The 21,396-nt window shown below is 45.0% G+C and overlaps 1 protein-coding gene and 1 long non-coding RNA gene across 4 annotated transcripts in view; one reads left to right on the top strand and one right to left on the bottom strand.

The window, feature by feature from the left end:
- The window catches only part of OLFM2 (olfactomedin 2), a 282,766-nt gene extending 266,077 nt beyond the window's left edge, over positions 1-16,689 (bottom strand). For 2 of the 3 annotated variants that reach the window (XM_061614509.1, XM_061614508.1), the window contains exon 1: positions 15,757-16,689. In XM_061614509.1, the coding sequence (XP_061470493.1) occupies positions 15,757-16,245 (489 nt within the window). In that variant the 5' untranslated portion in view covers positions 16,246-16,689. The remainder of the gene's footprint in view (positions 1-15,756) is intronic. The other variant, XM_061614510.1, reaches the window with a different exon arrangement.
- Positions 16,319-19,470, top strand: LOC133379378 (uncharacterized). Its single transcript, XR_009761168.1, has 3 exons — positions 16,319-16,748; positions 16,873-16,914; positions 19,216-19,470. It is a non-coding gene; the product is annotated as an uncharacterized LOC133379378 (long non-coding RNA).
- The last annotated feature ends 1,926 nt before the right edge of the window (positions 19,471-21,396 follow it).

Genomic DNA, 21,396 nt, shown 5'->3' on the forward strand with positions numbered 1-21,396 from the left:
GAGAGGGAGAGAGACATGTATGCCACTTCCTGGGTGGAAAGGTGGGATATAAATGCAAAAATAACAAATAAAAATAAAACTAGCACAGCAGAGAGAAGTCTTGGCTAGAGATTTTCTCACTGATGTGCTAGGTTGCTGTTCTGTATAACTTTCAAGAATTTGAATTGATTTAATATTTTATGCCATTTTTCCAACAATGGCTATACATTTAAAGCATATTTAAAATACCCCTCCAAGGATCCTGGGATCTGCAGTTTACCCCCCACAGAGCTACAATTCCCAGCACCCTTAACAAACAGTTCCCAGGATTCTTTGGGGTAAGAAATGTGCTTTAAATGTGTGGTGTTTGTGCAGATCCATTGCACTCAAAGCAGCTCACAATAATAATAAAGTATTAAACATTAGCAAACAACATTTCCATCAATATAATCATATCAAAAATGCACAATAAGTAAAACAAGCACGTAATTCTACGAACAATCAATGCAGCTGCTCAATACAAACTCAATGTAATTCAAAAATAATTGATGGCGCAGGGGTGTACTCATCCAGAGTTGCAGGGAAGTTATAGACCCCTTACTTTTTGGGGAGGAGGGTCCCAGCCAGGTCCTATGTATGAGCCAATTGGCATGGAAGAAGAATGTGTTAGCCACTAAAAAGAGCCCTTGATCTTTCAGGGTGATTACAGCCAAGCAGAGTGAAAGGAGGTGAGCCAGCCTCTGAGAAGACTCTTCTCAGTAACTAACACACAGCCTCCCCTTTCATGCTGATTGACTCCTAGGGACATCTGGAGTGGGGACTCAGAGATGAGGGAAAGTAGAAAGGGGGGTGGATGTGAGGGGGCATGGTATCATGAAGGGACCCTGTGCTTCTGAATTTGCCACTACACTACTGTTGGTGAGAAATGGCTGCTGAGGACCAGCTGAGTGCCAGTTGACAAAATCCCTCTGGGAAGGGGCTTCTTCATCCACTGCAGTGGCACAATGCCAGGCAGCAGCTTCTTTCATGGTTCTAACCACCAAGATCTCAGGCTATGGACACACTTGCAGTTATACTGGTTTCAGTGCATCTCCACTTCTGTATTGTGACTCTGGGGACACATTATGTCAGCCAAATTCTGCCCCTTTTTACTCCAAAATTGGGGATTTTTGAGATCAGATGCATTTTCCCTTCAAGCCAGCTTCACACTGACTTGAAAACTCTTTGGTCGATCAACCTGTTGCGACTCCAAGGTGTGCCCACTGGAAATCCTTTGCAGTGGGCAGTCCAAAAAGGTCTGACCTCAGCAGTGGGGCTGGGTGTATTCTAATCAAACAATAAGTGCGTCCAGCTGGGTGCAGATTCGTTTCAAATCACACCCAGACAAAACGGTCTTGCTGCTTTTTAAGGAACTAGTGTTCACAAATCCTCCTTCAGCCCTGGATGGAACACCCCACACACTTTCAAAGAGCAGCACAGCCCCATTCAGCAGGTTCTTTCATGGGTTCATAAAAGAAGGTGGGGCTCATCTCACTCAGTCCTGGAAGGAACGTACATGCTCCCTTGTAAGGAATTGCTATTTTACATGGCAAGCATAGCCTGACAGCAGCAATCTGAAATGGTCCAGCCAATTTTATCACCCACGGACTCAGCCACCTTATTCTGTGGCATGTTTAGGCCAGATCTCAAGACCAGGACCAGGTCAGACGTGTAAACTGGAGTTTACTGGACCAAGAAGCATAGCGTGGCTCTTGGGGGACAAGAGCGGCTGAGCTGTTTGCTTGCTTCAAGCTTCTTCTATTTTTTAAATTAAAAAATGGCTCCTAATTGATCAGGTTAAAGCTGCAATCCGATACATGTCTACTCAGTAGTAGATTCCACTGGCTTCAATGGGGCTTGCCCCTAGGTAAGCATGTATTGGATTGCATCCTAATTGTTAAATGAATGGGCCTTTCATTGGGCAGAATTAAGAATGGTTCCAAGCAGCAGAGCATGACTGTGGTGGGGATGGACACCAACCCAGCTAAGGATTACAGATTAAAGCCTCATTATAACCAGGAGGCAAGGGAACCACAAGGCACCAGCCATACCTTGACTAAGGAACAGAAGCCAGCTTCCCCTCCACTCTCTTAACCACTTAGGACCCATTTCCTTCCAGAAATGGAGAAGGACCTAGTGCTGTACCCACCAGGCAACACTCCCTTCTGAGAAACTGGGGACGCCTGGCCATTTTAAACCCTGCAGTTTCTTTCCTCCAGCCACCAGACTGTTTCCCCCTCCACAAAACCCAATAGATATGGCTCCCTACAGTGTTTTTCTTTGTTTCTTGTTTATGAGATGTAGCCCTTTCTAACATTCAGCCACAGCTTTGCTGATGAGGAGGAAGAGGAGGAAAAAATAACTGTGAAGGTTAAAGAGGAAAGCACAAAAGCAGGACTACAGCTGGACATCAAGAAGACTAAAGTAATGACAACAGATTTATGTAACTTTAAAGTTGACAATGAGGACATTGAACTTGTCAAGGATTATCAGTACCTTGGCACAGTCATTAACCAAAATAGAGACAACAGTCAAGAAATCAGTAGAAGGCTAGGACTGGGGAGGGCAGCTATGAGAGAACTAGAAAAGGTCCTCAAATGCAAAGATGTATCACTGAACACTAAAGTCAGGATCATTCAGACCATGGTATTCCAGATCTCTATGTATAGACGTGAAAGTTGGACAGTGAAAAAAGCAGATAAGAGAAAAATCAACTAATCTGAAATGTAGTGTTGGAGGAGAGCTTTGCGCATACCATGGACTGCGAAAAAGACAAATGATTGGGTGTTAGAACAAATTAAGCCAGAACTATTACTAGAAGCTAAAATGATGAAACTGAGGTTATCATACTTTGAACACATCATAAGAAGACCTGATTCACTACAAAAGACAATAATGCTGGGAAAAACAGAAGGGAGTAGAAAACGAGGAAGGCCAAACGAGGCTGTCAATTTGCTGAACCGTTGCCTGGCCGCAACAATGGACTGGATGAGAGTTAACAAACTGAAGCTCAATCCAGACAAGACTGAGATGCTGTTGGTGGATGGGTTCTCTGATCGGATGGTGGATATATACCCTGTCCTGGATGGGGTTACACTCCCCCTAAAGGACTGGGCTCGTAGTCTGGGAGTCTTTTTAGACTCTTCCCTCTCACTTGAGGCTCAAGTAGCCTCTGTGGTTAGGAATGCGTTTTACCAACTTCGGTTGGTAGCCCAGCTATGTCCCTATTTGAGTAAAGAGGACCTTACATCAGTGGTACATGCTCTGGTAACCTCACGTTTGGATTACTGTAATGCGCTTTACGTAGGGCTACCTTTGAAGACAGTTCGAAAGCTACAACTAGTGCAAAATGCTGTGGCCAGATTGCTGACAAGGACCAAGCGGTCCGAGCATATAACACCTGTTCTGGCCAGCTTGCACTGGTTGCCAATATGCTTCCGGGCTAGATTCAAAGTGTTGGTATTAACCTATAAAGCCTTATACGGTGCGGGACCACGATACCTTGCAGAACGCCTCTCCCGATATGAACCGGCCCGTGCACTACGTTCTGCTACGGAGGCCCTCCTCCGGGTTCCAACTCACAGGGAGGCCCGGAGGGTGATGACAAGATCTAGGGCCTTCTCAGTGGTGGCCCCCGAACTATGGAACAGTCTCCCCGAGGAAGTACGCCTGGCGCCGACTCTGCTCTCCTTCCGGCGCCAGGTCAAAACCTTCCTATTCTCTGAAGCATTTTAAGTTACACTGATTTACTTTTTAAAATGTTTATTGTATTGGATTGATGATTGTATTTTAGTATTATTTTGTTATTCATTGTATTTTTATGCTATTTTATGTTCACCGCCCAGAGAGCTATTGCTAGTCGGGCGGTATATAAATTTAATAAATAAATAAATAAATAAAATAAACAAGAGGTGGATTGATTCCATAAAGGAAGCCACAGACCTGAACTTACAAGATCTGAACTGGGTGGTTCACGACAGATGCTATTGGAGGTCGCTAATTCATAGGGTCGCCATAAGCCGTGATCAACTTGAAGGCAAATAACAACAACAAAGTGAAAAAGAGAGGTGGACTTTGCTTAAATGCCCAGCAGCACCAAAGGTTCGCTAGTTTGGGTAATTGCCATGATCCTTAGATCCAATAAGGGGCCCGCCAACTGAAAGTGCCACTGCTTTTAGTGGGAGTCATTTCTTGGCACGCCTTTCTCCTGCCCATCCCTCTCTGGCTGTGACCTTACTTCCTCCCACTCACAATAGATTCAGAGGTGTTTGCTGGCTTCCACCAAGAACAATCACAGCTTCTTATGGAAGACGCTTAATCTGTTAGTACTGCCTTCATATACTTTACCACAGGCAAATCCTAACCAGCTGGAACTGGTCCTGCAAATGGATTAATCCAAGTGCATTCATTTTTTAAACAAAACAAAACATGAAAAACATTTATTGTTGCAGTGTATGTGGTTGGCCACAAATAGAGAAACAGTGTAGCGATGAAGAAATCCCTGTTGGGGTCTCAGCAAGACTGGCTGCCCATTTGCTACCGGGCCAAGTTCAAGGTTCTAGCTTTGGTGTACAAAGCCCTATAAAGCTCGGGACCAGGATACCTGAAAGACCATCTTACCCCTTATACATCCAGTCGGTCACTGCGCTCTGCAGATACCATCTTATCAGGAGATTCGTTCTGCACAATATAGGAAATGGACCTTTAGTGTGGCGATACCTTCCCTGTGGAATTCCCTCCCTTTGAATATTTGGCAGACACCATCTCTGCTTTCTTTTCAGTGCCTTTTGAAGACTTTCCTCTTTCAACAAGCATTTTAGGTAGAGACCTGTCCCAGTCTGCGTCTGTGTTAGAGTTGCTTAATATGTTTTTAAATAATTTTTAACCCTTTTTAAAGTTGTTTTTTAAAAAATGTTTTTAACACTGTTTTGTTTTAATGTATTTTAAGATCTGTTTTTATGATGTTTTAAAGTGTTTTTAGCACTTTGTTTGCCACCCTGGACTGCTGGGAAGAAGGGCGGGATACAAATTAAATAATAAATTAAATAAATAAATAAAGCCATGACCTGCAGTGCTGCCCTAATGCAAAAGTTTCACAGAAACTTTGGCTCCTTTGCATGGTTTTTTTTTTTAAGATCATAGGATTGTTTGTTGCTTTTATCATTCAGCTGAGTGGTTTATTTTTAGGGAGAAATTTTCTAGGCCATGTGGTTATAAGCGGAGGCATTTTTTAAATGTAATCTAAGCAGGGTTTCCCAGTTCTAGATCTTCAACAAAGATTGCTTCTGCTAGCTGAGGTTCAAGAAGCTAAGCAGAGACAGAGAGAGAGAGAGAGAGACAGAGAGAGAGAAAGCCATCCCCTGCCCAGTGAAGATGCTGCTTTCTGCCTCAGAGGTTTCAACAAACTTACATTTTCACACTTGTCTTTGCAGCACTAAGGGCAGGAACGCTGGTTTCTGGGGGTGACCGTTTGGGTTCTGCATTCTTTCGGAGTATTCAGTTCTGCACTTCACCAGATTTCCAAATCACAGACCAGCAGAATATAATACAGTTGCCAGGCTTCCCAGTTTCCCTCCTGATCACATCTGGCACAATTAGCCAGATGTGCTATTCACAACTGTAGCCAACAGCAGCTCTGGCTTTTTTCCAGAAGGAAGTGTGCTTTGGCTGGCGGCTTCTGCTGCTGCTTTTCATCCAAACGCTACCACAACCAGTGACTAGTTTATCAATCAGTAAGGGGAAAAGTGACAGCTCAGAGATTAATCTCCATTCTACTAACTTCGCTGCTGCAGAAGTAATGGCCGTGGGGGTCTCTCCTGCATTGAAGATGGAGCTGCCTGAGCTGGTGGAGGCAGCAGCTGCTGGGAGCTGACAGGTTGATTTGTATGGATCATATTTTGAGCTGGAGAAAACAGCTCCCTGTGCTCCCTGCACCCTCCCCAGCTGATCCCCTGCCTTTGAAAGAGAAATCGAATCTACTGGAGGGAAAATATTCATGGATCTCCCAGAAGAGAGGTGACTGGGTTGAGTATCACAGACAGCTCTTTAGTCCCGAAGAGGTGCTGTGCCTGGGATGGAGGCCATAAAGAAGTCACAGTGTGGGAAAGGTCTTTCATCTCTTATTTCAATTCATTTCCCAGCCCCTGAGATTTATAGGCAGAGCAGTGTGTGCACCCCTACCAAGTGAAATACAAGGTCCACACCAAGGTGACCCATATTCTGTGATGAGAATATGAAAAGCAAAGCAAGCTTGCCTGTGTATGTGCTTATTTTGCACAAGTTAGTCCATTTCCTGAAAGCAGAATTTCAAAGCATTCAGAAATTAGCTGGGACTGGAGGACTGCCTACTCAGCTATCCATATAATGCTTCACAGAGGCCATAAAGATGCTCCAGCTGCCCAGCTGCCTCTCTTGCTACCACTTTTTCATCACTCTCCTAGCAGCTTCCACTCAGGTACGCATGCACTAGCATCCTCAACTCAAATGCCCTGTGACTTCTATTGTTCCTGATATATCTTTTCCCATCCTTCATTCCAAGGCTTCTAAGAAAGGCACACTGTGCCAGGAGCCAGACTCCAGCCAGCTAGCATGGTGCAGTGCAGTGCAGGAATGGGAAGTTTTTTTTCCACTGAGGGCCACATCCCACCAAGGGTAATCTGTCCAAAAGATGAATATCAGTGGTGGGCACTGCTAGGACCAAAGTGGAGAGAATTTTCAGCATTACATAGCTCTCTCTCTCTCTCTCTCTCTCTCTCTCTCACACACACACACACACACACACACACACACACACACAATGCAGAAAAAGTAGTGACTCCCAGAGGGGTAATCCAGAGGTGTAGTGGTTAGAGTGCTGGATGAGACCTGAGTACAAACCTCCACTCAGTTCATTGGAGTACACACACACACATGCACACACCAAAACACCCATGTCTCCATGAAGGAGCTACTTTGGAACTTCATCTCCTTCCATTTCTTAATGAAAGATAAAGCATCTGCTTTTTAAATTGAAACTTTTAAAAATTCTCTGTACATTAGAAATTCAGATGGTGTCATTTTGGGAGGCTCTGGGGTGATATTATAACATTGCTGAACCCTGGAGAGAAGCAGGGAGGGGAACCCTGAAGAGATGGCAGAGAGGTATGCAGGTCCTCTGCTCACCCTAGTCTTTGGTGCAAAGGGAAGCCCTAGAGCTTAGAGTTGGCTAGGAACAGTCCAGATATATTTGCATACATAACCAGACCTTTGGACTCTGGACTGATATTACAGTCATTTTCCTCCATGGAGGGATGTTATGCAGGGAATGGTGAAAAATGAAAAAGCTGTCTGGATTTTTTGGGAAAGGTCCATAAGCAAAACACCGAAGTCTGCTTCAGGTTTTTTTACTGGAGCGATTTATTTATTTGCTGACAGAATCAGGGGCCATCAGCCTGTGGGGTGCCACTTCTGTAAGGTGATACAAATGTGCCACAGTTATGTTAACCACATCAGGGCCACCATCAGATATTTACACTGGAGATTTATTTAAGCAATTGGATATGAACATTTGACACATGGCAGGGACACGGCAGAGTTCTGTCTCCCCTATGTATGGAAGCAAAAGTGCCATGGGTGGTGTGTTTAGCACACTTGCAAAGCCATCCTTATTCCATTTCCAGGTAAACCATCATTAGCCACAATGGCTAAATGCCATCTCCATGTTCAGAAGCTGGGTGTCACAGAATAATACCAGTTGCTGGGAAGCAACAAAGGGAGAGTGCAATTGTGCTCATGTCCTGCTTATGGACACAGCAGGGCTCTTCTTGCATTCTTAAGTATGAAGACATATGAAACAGTGTAAGAGCAGTGAAGACCACCTGAGAGCACCCAACTGTCTTCAAAGCACACTTGCTCCCCCCCCCACAGGATATGCTTGTGTCCTGCTGGTTTTCAACATGGCTTCAGGACAGGTTAAATCAAGATGAAGCTTATTCCTCTTCTGATGTTGATCACGTTGTGGCTGTGATGGAGACTTATTGGTTGCAGCCTACCTGGCATCACCAACATCTCTCTGGCTACATCCACACCATACATTTATTCCACTTTAAGTAATCATGGCTTCCCCCAAAGAACCCTGGGAAGTACAGTTTGTTAAGACTATTGAGAGTTGTTAGGAGACTCCAATTCCCCTCACAGAGCTGCAATTCCCAGAGTTGCCCAGGAAAAGGGATTGATTGTTAAACCACTCCAGAAATAAAAGTGGAATAAATGTATGGTGTGAATGTGGCATCTCTGTTTCCCAGTCGCTGGAACAGTTTTGCCAACTTTGATTTTGTTTAGGAAGGACGTGTGTGTGCCTGTATTAGGGGTAATGTGTTTGGAGCAGAAAAATGCAAAGCAACCATTGTGCACATTCACCACACCTCATGGAGAATGTGCACATAATGTGACTATGGAAAGGAAATTGTGCACAGTCCCTGATCAATATACATACTCTCCAAACGTCCTTGGAGAATGTCCATGTCTCATCTGCAGCTTGTACATTCTCCAGGGCATTATGCATACTCTCCAACAGGCCTTAAGAAAAGTGCACATCTCGACAGAGGGAGCTATACATTCTCTTGGCAATATGCATAATTTCCAAGAAATATTTCTTTCTAATCAGAGGTCAGCAACCCATTGCCCACTGGCTGTGTGCATCCACTATCTAATTTTATGTGACTTCTGGTACCCCATTCCGCCAATCAGCTGAGCAGCGGAAGAAAGAGGGCATGACTGACATCTTTTCTCTCCTGCTGCTCAGCTGTTGCTGCCAACACCCTGAGCAGAATGGGGAGACTGGCGGAGGGGGAGAGAGTTTGCCTTTCCCTCCCCTGCAATCCTGATCAAAATGATCCTCCCCTGGGTTAGGGGAAAGCTGAATAACAATCAAGGGGAAGCGTTCTTCATTGGGACTGCTGGGGAGGAGAGGGTTATACCTCCGACCATGCTGCTCAGCTGATTGTCAGGGAGCAGCTGAGGAGTGGGCTGCAGATAAAATCAATCTTTGTTTGCAACCCTGCCTCCTTTTCCCCTGCAGCTCAGATGTTCGCCACCCATCAGCTGAGCAGCAAGACTCTGCAGTCATGACCCTTCCTCTCCAATGCTTAGTTGTTTTGCCACTGCTCAGGGGTGTTCATAGATAGTTTGCGGGTGAGGCTATGTGTGTGTGAGGGGGCAGATAACCATCCCACATTCATTCTCTCTCTTTCTCACCCCACCCAACATCCATTGACTCACACAGACAGAATCACCACCTCTCTGATTTATTGGTTGTTGTTCCAGAGATGCCATCTGATACAAGAGCACTGGGAGCAAGAGAAAGCTTCTTATAAGCATCTGTAAACTTGACCCCTTTAACACCAATCTGGAGGATGACACCTGACATCACAGCAAAGGCAGCACTGTTGAACATGCCATCCTACAACTGCCACATTGGCTACAGCATCCTTTGACTCACATCAGAGCAGCTGAGGAAGGCTGGCGCCGAAACACTTTGATGCCAAGAATTAATCTCTGTGTTGCTCGTCACTATAATAAATGTGTGATTTTAATGATTAATGGCATCCTACCAGGATCCAAAGCAAGCTCGTCCAAAGTGCTGAATGAAACTTTACAATCATGCCCATGTGTCTTTCTCTGTCTGTCTATGCACACTCCTTGTTTAAAAAAGGGGGGGAAAGTGTTGGACGGACCATCTGATGTATCAGGGAAAAGCATACAAGGGAAGTTGTCTTATAGCAAGTCAGAGTACTTGTCATCCATCTTGCCAAGTATCACCTACTCTGACTGGCAGCAGCTCCCCAGAGTTTCAGGCAGAGAAAGTTCTTTCCCATCACACCTGCCAACTGAGAAACTTTTGATTCAAGGTGCCAGAAAACAAACCTGGTTCATTCTGCGCGCATAGCATGTGCTCTGCCCCTGAGCTACAGTCCCTCCCCCAAAGCAAGAGCAGAGACCCCTCTCCAGATGTTGTTGGACTACAACTCCCATCCCATAGCTGACGGACAGAGACGGTGGGAGTTATAGTCGGGCAACATCTGGAGGGCTACAGGTTGCCCATCCTTGCCCTAAACAAGGCAAAGGGCTGACTTATTGGGTGTACATTTGGATTACCTATTGCAAAGTCAGGTTCACTCTGTAAGTGAAGAACATACAAGTGACCATCCGCCCAAAAATCCATCAGCACTCTTAGGGTTAAATTAGGCATGACACTAAACTTGCTGCTGTGCCTTTGTAATGTTCCCAAATTCTGCAATCAGCATGAGGAGGATGGGGGCAGGGCTGGCAATGGTGCTGGAGTCAAGCAGTTATAACAATATTTCTTGAACGCCTCAACTTAAGAACCATTAACATAACTAGTTAATGAACAATGGCAACATAAATACACAAAGCAAACATAACCCATCCCAAACCTCCCTTGTGTACTTGGCAACAGTGAGTTTTTTGAGAAGATGAATAAATAATGACAGTTAGCTGTTGCTAGTCAGGGGGCAGTCTGTCTCAGTCCCTTCCATCAGTCAGAGTTGACTTGGTCTCTTTCTTCTGCTGCTGCTCTCTTCTCTTCTTTACATTTTTGCTCCAATGTCTATCTTCAGTTGCTTCACTCACCTCCTCACCCATCTGTTCTCTCTCGCCTGCTTCTTCAATAGCCCCTTGAACAGCTCCTTGAAAGTTTGGTCTAAAACCCAGAGCAGATTCACTGCCCCACTGACATCGGAGCCACCAGCCTCCACTGCCCTCACCAACACTCCAGGCCCCTCCCCTTTCCACAAGTCACATTCCCCTCTCCCCTTTTAATGAAACATGCCCTCGTGTATCACTCAGGGCTGTGTTAGTCCCTTAAACTATGCAACCCAGTGCATTCTGGGGGCATGGGTGAACACCTTTCAGAACATTGAAGAGTTATCTCTGGCTCTGAGTCAAAATCAGCCAAGCATATCCCCCTCCCCTTTGGTGCAAATTCCAAACCATTGCTCTATAGGAATGTCACCTAGGGTCATCTCATCAGCTTTACAACTCTGGTTCCCACTCCTGTGGGTGCCTGGTTCTGCTCCAACTACCCACTCAACAAGGCTTCAACAAATTCCAGTAAACCACTTTTCAAACTTTCTTCTCAGATTTTTTTTGTATATCTGATAGACTAGAAGACTTGGATCCAGAAGCCCAGTCACAAATAGATGGTTCTGACTCTCATCTGGTATTGAATTCCCCCTCCCTTTGTGCGTCTCAGTTGTATTCTCTCCCTCACTAGCAATGGTTCTTTCGTTGATGTCTTATCATAACATGCTTTCTGTTTGAGCCTTGCTATGCGCAGTTCTGGTCGCCTCACCTCAAAAAGGATATTGTAGAGTTAGAAAAGCTGCAGAAAAAGGCAACCAAAATGATCAAGGGGATGGTACAACTCCCCAATGAGGAAAGGTTACAACATCTGGGGCTCTTAGTTGGGAGAAAAGGCAAGTTGGAGGCGACATGATCGAAGTGTATAAAATTATGCATGGCATGGAAAAGTAAATAGAGAAAAACCTTTCTCCCTCGCTCATAACATTCAATTAAGCTGAATGCTGGAAGATTCAGGACAGACAAAAGAAAAGTATTTCACACAGTGCATAGTTAAACTATGGAATTCACTCCCAGAAGAGGCAGTGATGAACACCAATTTGGATGGCTTTAAAAGAAGATTAGACAAATTCATGGAGGACAGGGCTATCAGTGGCTGCTAGCCATGATGGCTGTGCTCTGCCACCCTAGTCAAAGGCAGCATGCTTCTGAAAACCAGTTGCCGGAAACCGCAGGAGGGGAGAGTGTCTCGCACTAAGGTCCTGCTTGTGGGCTTCCCATGCACATCTGGTTGGCCACTGTGAGAACAGGATGCTGGACTAGATGGGTCACTGACCTGATCCAGCAGGTTCTTCTTATGCTTTTATGTTTGCTGCAGCCACATAATGCTGCACTTATTTATCTGACTGTAATGTCTGTGGACCCAATCCTCCGCATAGATTATTCTCATTTTTCCCATCTTAAACAGCTAGTACTATACCCAGGGGTAGTCACCCATATCTTTCCACACGCATATCTTGGTGTGTACCCTGTGGAGCAGTGTATGTGGTTATCATATGCCCATGTTAAGGGGAATGTAAGTTGAGCAGTTGATGTGCATAGCAACCAGCCACTATGCACATTCGCCAGGCCTTCTGGAGAATCCTTCCATGAAGAGGAAATGGAGCATAATATCCATAATCTCCAATGGGCTTTGGGAAATGTGCATTCATCAAACGAATTTTGTAAATTCACTACCTGTTAGGCTCAATGTCTAACAGGCACCAGCCACCACTGGTGACGATTCCTTGTCTAGAGAGACCGACTGCTAAGAAACCCTTTTCAGCTTTTGCCCCTCCTTCCTTGATCTCATGGGATCTTTGTTAGAGGCATCTCTTTCTTTCCCTTCATATCCCCTTCCCATACCACCGGCTAGGGTTTCTCTTTATTATATGGGGACTGATTTGTAAAATCTCGTATGCAAGGATCGTTCGGATCATTGTTTCACTCTACGAAACTTGGTGCAGTCTAGAGCTAGCACTTACATATAGGCACTGCTCACAAGATCAGCTGCTGTGGTATGAGGGTAGCCAATGTGGTGTCCACCAGATGTTATGGGAGGTACACCTCCCATCATCCTAGACCATTGGCCATTTCCAACAACATCTGAAGGGCACCATGTTGGCTACTCGTGCTCTGGGATAACAACCCAGGAACATACTTCAACCTCGAGTTGTTTATACCTGGGAAAGGGAACCACAAGCTAACTAAGGTCAAGGAGCATAGACCATCCCTTGACACAATCAAGGACTTTGGATTCAGCTCTCTTTCCACCAAATATAAATGAGGATGGAGGAGATGACTGGGTTCCAGTGCTGGTTGCAGGGTTTTGGGGGGGGCAGATTCCCTCACTGAGCCCCCACTCTGAGTCAGCCCACCTCCTCCTTGCCACTGAAATTGCTTATTATTTGCTTGCCCCCTCCCTCCGGACCCCTCCAGATGTCCTTCGCATTGTGCATTCAAGATTATTGGTGCTCATGATGGTATCAGGGCAGTGATAGGCAATCCCACTTTCAACACTGTTTGCACCTGCAAAAGTTTTGGGGCAGAGATATTGCTGCGTTTCCAACCAGTGCATGTCCTGTAGCTTCCTGCCAAAATCCTGCAACTTTTTATACCACAAATGCTCCAGTTTATTTTATTTTTGGCCCTCTTTTGTTGCACTGTAGCACAAGAGTGCCCCTCCTGACGACACTAATACAATAACATTGGGGAAGCATCACAGAGCAACTAATACAGCAGAATGATGTGTGGGTGCCCAAGTATAAACCCCCCACTAATGCAGTATTATGGTATCAATGATATGTTGCAGAATACTCCTGCCCCCCTCAACAAAACAAAAGAGAACCCTAGTCTGCAGGGCTCCTAGATAGAGACTCTAAGGCAATTGTAGGATGCTGCCCATTCTCCTCACTCTCTTGTCACTGTTTCCATGATCAGAGATGGCAAATGAACAGGCAGGAAGAGCAAGGAGAAGCTGCAAGACCACAGAGTGCGGCCTACGCCTGTGTCCAGAAGTTCCAATTGCTGATGCCAGCCCTGTTACACTATGTAATGAAGTCAGTGCTGCCTTGCATGTGTGCTTAGAAAATGGGTGGTGCATTGCATACAAAAACAGAGAGATAGTTATTATAAGATTTAAGAAGGGAATGTCTCCTTTTTCAAAACGAGAGTTCTTTTTTCTTATGTTAAAATTGCACACAGAAATTTTTACTATACCTCTCTTAAAAAATGCCAGCTGGCTAGATAAATTGCATCATGGACTAGGGTTTGGCCCATGGGGTATCTGTTAACCATCAGTGTAATAAATATTAGGCGTGAAGTTCACAGTTCTCTAGAGAAACACAGTGATCCGTGAATGGCACAAGGTAGTTAGCACGGTATGTTGGCTGAAATACCCTGGGATTCATATAAATAGGCCCACAGTCAGTCTCTCTCACACACACACTCACAGACACCTTGAGCAACTAAAGATTGTTTCAAGATCTGGAGAAAACGAGGCTCTATGGTTGGCCCAAGTCACTTTGCTGCCAGCTACACCTCCAAAGGCCACATGCCAGCGATAAGCCTGACCAATGTATATCTGCACATGTACACAGAGAGAGAGAGAGAGTCCTCAGTGATGGGCCTGGCCAATGTATGTGTGCATATGTACACAGACCAGAGCTTGGAAAAGTTACTTTTTTGGACTACAACTCCCATCAGTCCACTCTAGTGGCCATGCTGACTGGGGCTGATGGGAGTTGTAGTTTTTAAAAAGTAACTTTTCCAAGCTCTGACACAGACACACACACACAGAGTACTCATACAGATCCAAGCACACGTGCACATTCACCACACATAAAGCACACACTCACCAGACATGCAGGCACATAGCACTCTCTCCATCTCTTTCTCTCTCACACACGCATACATCTACTCTATATGAATAATCCTAAGAATGTAAGAAGAGCCTTCCTACTGGATCTGGCCAATGGCCTATCTAATCCAGCATCCTGTCCTCACAGTGGCCAACCAGTTGCCTTTGGGAATCTATGATCTGTAATCTCTAATTCAACATACGCAACCATACTAAAGCTTCAGCACACAGAATCACCATGGGCCATGAGTTTAAAAGCACAACCCCATAATTAAGTATATATCACAGGAAAAGAGATGACAGATGCGACTTGAAGCTAAACCCACTTTGAGATTCGGTCAGAATGAAATTTGAAAAGAGGAAATAGGGCAGCACGTGGACACACACACATATTAGTAAGCTTTAGAGAGGTTCTTTAGAAATAGAGAGGACGTTAAGGTAGTGCATGCGACAAGAGAGGGAAGGGGCATAGCTCAGTGGGAGAGCACCTACTTTGCATGTGAAGGTCCTAGGTTCAATCTCCGGCATCTCCAGGTAGGGCTAGGGGAGACCCCAGCCTGAAATCTTAGAGAAATACTGCCAGTCAATGTGGGCAATACTGGAGGTGGAGGCTGGTCCATTAGCAAATGGGCCACTGCCCTATCAAACTCAGTCTGCTGTCAGCCAGCTCCACCTGTCTGTTCTCTTCCTTAGAAGAGCTGGCAGAGCTTCCTCCTCCTTAATATCAAGGACCGCCCTTGTAAAACTCAACAGGGAAGAGGATGGGGGCAAAACTAGCATTTGTTGGCTCTGCCCATCATTGGCTCTGGCTCCATTTACTGTTGGTCTCCCTGACTTCCACCCCCAGTCTCAATGGGCACCAGCCACCATGGATACTGACTGAGCTAGACGTCTGACTGATGTATAAGGCAACTTCCTATGTTCCTTAGAGGACCGATGGTCACCTGGCTTGCGGTCGTTAGAAATACAAGCACAGAACATTCTAGCAGAGCAAAGATGTCAGCTGTTGTACACAGGGAACAGAGAAGTCTCAATTGGGGTTCAATTGAGAGGACACTCTGTCTGCACATGTATAACATGACACACAAAGGGCAGAAGCAGCTCATTAAGAAAGGAGGAGGAATTAGAGAGCCAATCAGAGAAAGACATATAAAGGGCTTTGGTCTAGAGAGGAACTAGAGGAGAGAGTAACTAAGTAAACACTGCAGAGAAGGATAGGAGAGAAAGAGAAATACTTTGACACACTCAAGATCACTTGTTACCGTGTTAAACCAGGACTCCATTTCAGCAGAGGGACCTTTGCATGCGGCATTTACCTCCGTGGCTGGCTGTATTTGGTTGGTAGAATTCCAGTTAGTCTTTACTTCAGTATTAGAATGCTCGACTGGGTCAAAGACATGGTTTAGTGACCGTTCAGACTGGTCATCTTCATCGCAGTTCAGCAGCATTTTAGCTGTTTCTAGGGGGGACATGTTCTCAGCCCATGCTATTTCCTGTGCTAGGTTTAAAGAAGGTGAGTTATAAGCACTAGGTTTGGGCTCTGGAATGAGATTCAGGGACCAGTCCTTTACTGGAGCAGGAGAGGGAGTAGTTCTGGTTCCTTGTTCCTTGGCTCGGTTTCCATCAGTTTTTCGCTTCTTAGGAGAGTAAAACTGAGTTATTTTTGGTTGTCTAGCCCAACCGGTGTGAAAGGGCAGCTCAAGAGAAGGGGCAATTCCCAGATTTTTATAGTCTTTTCTGGTGAACACCATTGTTCAAAGAAGCTGCAGAATTGCCGCTTTAAGAGGCACGCAGAGATGAACTCAGCAAAACATACAGGGAGTGAAAGGCAAAGCAGCAAAAAGAAGGAAGTAAATCCAGAGAGCCTTTTGATGTTAAAGTTTGTTAACGTTGTTTGGAGATAAGGAGAATTGCTTCTTTTCATAAATTAGAACAAGCACTTACTAGGCATGTCGTTGAACACCAGCCAAATCAAGTTGGAGCGAAGGCAGTAAGGAGAGAGAAGAAAACATCGTCCTGAAGGAAACTGCACTCAAGGTCTCAGTCCTGATAGAGATAGAGTTGGCGCAGAAGTATCACAGATAAAAAAATAGCAAATAACAAATGCTAAATTAGGCTCCTTAGCAAATGTGAATATGGAGCTCGAAGAAGTGCATCCCTCTAGGGCACCATCTTGGGCTCCTCCTAGATAAAGGATAGGAGGAAGAACTGGACCTCTAATTGGAGACAGTTGGAGGTCACCTATGTTTGCAAGGTAAGAGGCCGCTATGCGTAAGCACCAATAGCTTTGTATGTGTTGATTTTTCTTTTGTGAATGTTTTGTTGTATTTGTAGTTTAATAAAAAAAATTAAATAATTTGAACTTGTCTGATCTATAGCTGCTTGGTTCAGATGATGGGAAGAACTCCAATGGATTCCAGGTATGCACTTTAAACAGAGTGGTAGCATCCCAGTTGGAGCCATATTATTAAAAAACTCACACAAAAAATCCAACAACTCATACATTCTCTCTCTCTCTCTCTCTCTCTCTCTCACACACACACACACACACACACACACACACACACACACACACACACACACTCAGCATTTCCAGCCCTTTCCACTCCAGCCCTGGGATAGGAAGGGCTGGAAAGTTGACCTTTTATTCTGCATAGAAAGATCCACACAAAGTAAAAGGCAACATTTCCCCCCACCCTCATTATAGCGCTGAGGTGGGAAAATACTACTTTTTACTCATAAAGAGCAGACAAAGGGCTTATCTCCAATTTAAGCACTATAGTTGTAGATAAATGAGCCCTCTGGCCGCTCTTTTGAGAGGATCTCTAAAGAGCAGACAGAGGGGTTTAATCTTCCAATCTCAGCACTGAGATCAGAAGATAAAGCATCCAGTTCCTTAGAGATCGCTTTATCAGGTAGAACACTTTCTCTCCCAAACTAGGCCTAATTTCTCCACCAGTTCATGTATTTTGCCTGGGATATAATCAGGCTAAAGTCAGTTTCTCCTCACATTCTTCACAGAGTTTTTGTTAGACCGAGACAGACTCCCAGCTGATTCACACGTGCATGTGTGAATCATTTGATGTCTTCTCACTTGATCATTTACCACTCTCTGGCTTTCAAACAAGCAAGTGAACTGTCTCCTTTTGTGTTATTTTAGCTGATGATTTTATTATTATTTATTACATGTGTTAGTCAAAAACAGTTTCGAAGCGACTTAAGATAAAATACAAACACATAATGCATGTAAATGAAGTGAACCTTCTGAGTAGGGTAGCTATGCTGCAACCCCAAGACACTGTTTCATTTAATATTCACAAGGCTGCACAATATTTTATTTATTGATTATTATTTTTATCCCACCTTCCTCCAAGGCAGCATGCATGACTCTTCTGTCCCTCCCCCCGCCACCATTTTATCATTACAATAATTCTGTGAAGTGGAGTAAATGGAGAGATCATGACTGAATCAAGGTCACCCACCAAGCATCATGACTGAGTGGGGCCTAGAACCTGGGCCTCCTCAGTCTTAGTCCAACCCTCAACTCACTGTGCCACACTGGTTCTCAATGGGATAGAACTGCTATAACAGGCATGGGAGGAGGGTGGAGTATAGCTGCGTGATCTCCTACAGCCTTATTGGATTAAAGGGACATGCAACACCTCCAGGTTGCATCTTAGAAACTAGCTGTATCTGTGGTGGTGGTCAGATCTGTGACGGCTTATCCTGGCTTGTCAACCATGCTGTTGTCAATCAATTATAAACATGCATGCATGAACCTGTTGGAGTACTGGTAAAATTAGCAGGGTTTAGCGTGTGTGTTTTACCTGAGAGAAAGCACGCTTTTACCTTGCTTTGAATCACTGAGACTTTAGACTTAGTAAAATAAGAAAAAAACTATTAATAGAAATACATACTGGATAGGAAAGGCTCTGGTTTTAGCTAACTACCTAAGCTGGAAGCATAATGACCAGGGTTGGTCATTGCTCCCATGCTAGAGAAGAGAGACAATTGATGTCTGCTCTCCCTCGGCTGGTCTGAGAAAAAGAAGGAAGGAGAGGATGGAAGTGAGGTCAGCCCCCTGAGTGTATCAGTTTACAATGGGGAAATTGATAGAGGAACATAGGTAAGAACAAGCAGTGTAGCCAGCTGGAGGACTATCTCTCTATCTCCCCTTAGGTATGCAAAGAGAATCAAATAGGAATTGTTCTTGCCACACTTCCAACAGAACCAACCCTTATTTGAGGGGGCCTCTGCAACATTATTTCTAACCAAGTACTGGAAACACAGGAGTTTATTCCAGGGCTTTGGGTCTTCTTAAAACAGGGGTGGGGAACCTATGGCCCTCCAGACGTTACTAGTCTACAACTCCCATGTTCCCTGACCATTAGCCATGCTGGCTGGAGCTGTTGGGAGTTAACTAGAGGGCCACAAGTTCCCCACCCCTGGCTTAAAAGAATGGTCAGCCTTGCAATATTACAGTCCCTAGGGCTTGTAATGGTTGGTACTAGCTATCTGGTGTCATCAAGAGTTTATAGAGTGAAAGAATGTCAACAGGTGCAGCTTCTTATGTCAAGGTGTGGTGCAGAGATTTGGAAAGTGATACCTTACAAGCAGGTAAAAGTAATGTAAGAAGCGGCTCGCAGGTCAAAGGAACATCACCTTGAGCTATGTCTGCTATTCTCCTCTGTCCATGCCACTGGGGTCTCTTTTTCTTTTAGGTTTCTTTTTAATGTGCTGTCATGGCTGTGAGTGAAGCCTGATCGACTCTGGCCTGTTGCTGCAATCTCTGCTGCCACATCCAATCTGCCTGCCTATTACTCAAGTGTCACGGCAATCACATGAGATATCCCGTCTGGGGCGCAGGTCTGAATCATTGTATCTGGGATTGACAGAAACCCAGGTTTAGCCAGGACTGTACAGGAATCAATGTGATGTCCACAGAACAATCAACCATGATAAGGATGCAAAAACAAATAAAGGGAATTTTGATTATTCTGGAAGGACATATTTTCATGCACCTTGGCGTCAGATTTGGGTGGTGTCACTCTCCTTTGTGATCCTCCTGGGGAGAGACAACCATATGTGTCCTGCACATATAAAGCTAACATTTCACATGAAACATTGTAGCTGGCAGTTTGGAAAGGTCTTCAGGCTCCATTACTTTCCCTGTGCTTCTTTTTAGGAGCCTCTCAGTGGTAAGGAGCACATACTTTGCATGCAAAAGGCCCCCAGTTCAATCCATGCCATCTCCCAGTGGAGCTGGGAAAGGCCCCAGCCTGACACCTAGGAGGGCCACTGCCAATCAGATGGACCAATGGCCTGAGACAGTATAAGACAGATTCAGATGTTCCAATGGGCACAGGCCTCTTCCTTTGCAAGCTGCAGTGCCTCTCTCCATTCCTTTCTGCTTGCAAAATCATTAGATTGTGGTGTTCACACACCCCACCCCACTGCTTAGTTTCTCCCTGTTCCACCGCCTGATAGTTGATTGTTGAAGGAGAAGAAAAAATAATAAAGATATAGGGGACAAGGCTCCAACCTGCAAGGAAGCCACAAACTGCAGCCAAGAATCCTTACATTCCAGTCACTGGGGAACCAATCATAGGTGCCTAGTGGTGGTGGCGGGGGGGGGGGGAGAACCTGGAAATATCTTCCCAAAATATCTTTCTCTCTAGACAGCTTATAGGTAAGCGGGAAGAGGGAGAAGGCCCAGCCCGCAGATGATATGGGAAATTCAAGATCCAGGGCCTGATGGTGAAATCCAGACGCTTTATTGGGCTTTAAAGAGAAAAGCAACTTAACTGAAGGAGGTTATTCCATGCTTCTCCCAAACAATGCGATATACAGAGCAGCCTATTACAAAATCGATTTCTATTGGAAGTGAGAACCCCAGAGAGGTAAATCATCAGTGTAATAATATTTCAACAATCTATAGGCTTAGGGGGGAAAACACCACAGAGCACTGGTGTTAGGTGGTGATCCAGAGAACCTGAGTCTTAGGTTTTTTGCACTGGGGGCCAGATCTCCTTCCCCTCCCTTTTAAAAAAATAATAATTAAAAAAAATTGCTTACAGGGCAGCAGGGCACGCTGCAAAGTGCAATGCCAATGAGACCCCTACCCACCATTTCAATTTATGCAGATGCCTGTATTTGTATCTGTACATATAAAATTCAAGTTTGCAAATTTGTGTCAAAGGACCCTGTGCCTTTTAAGTACCTACTCAACCCTGTGCCATGAGGGCACAGGAGCAAAAACACAGACTAATTGCAAAACAGCAGCACCCTCAGAGCCAATACCTTCTCTGCTGTCCCAAGCCCCAATCTGCTTGAGCACTCTCTTGTTCGGCAAACAGCTCCTGCCTCCCTACAGATGGATGTGACTTGCATCCCACATCTTCGGAGCAGCCAGCTACCCATTGATGACTTGTTTTTTGCCCCATTAACGCTATTCCGGCTGTACCAATCCTAGGGAGGGAGCCATCTCCATTTTCCAACAAATAGTTTGCTATGGTCTCTTGGGTGAGAATAAACCTGGAAGATAAGGAAGTCATACAGTGTACATCTCAATTTGTCTCTGTAGAATAGGATTAGCACAGTCTCATGAAAATGTTAGCAGAAGCTTTAAGATTATTCTTCTTTAGCAGGAAATATCAGCGTGGAGGCATTAATATTTCATTTCACACCAAGCCAGAGCTGGATGTGGAATCTGACTGACATTAATCCTTTGTTAGGTAGCTTATTCAGCAGCAGCAGCATAGAACACAGGTGGAAAACCTGTTGCCCTCCAGATGTTGCTGGACCACAGCTCCCATCATTCCTGATCACTGGCCGTGCTGGCTGGGGGTGATGGGGGCTGAAGTCCAGTAATATCTGGAGGGTGCCAGGTTCCCCATCCCTGG

This window comes from Rhineura floridana, chromosome 3, assembly GCF_030035675.1.
Source record: "Rhineura floridana isolate rRhiFlo1 chromosome 3, rRhiFlo1.hap2, whole genome shotgun sequence".
In the NCBI taxonomy this organism is placed as follows: Eukaryota; Metazoa; Chordata; class Lepidosauria; order Squamata; family Rhineuridae; genus Rhineura; species Rhineura floridana.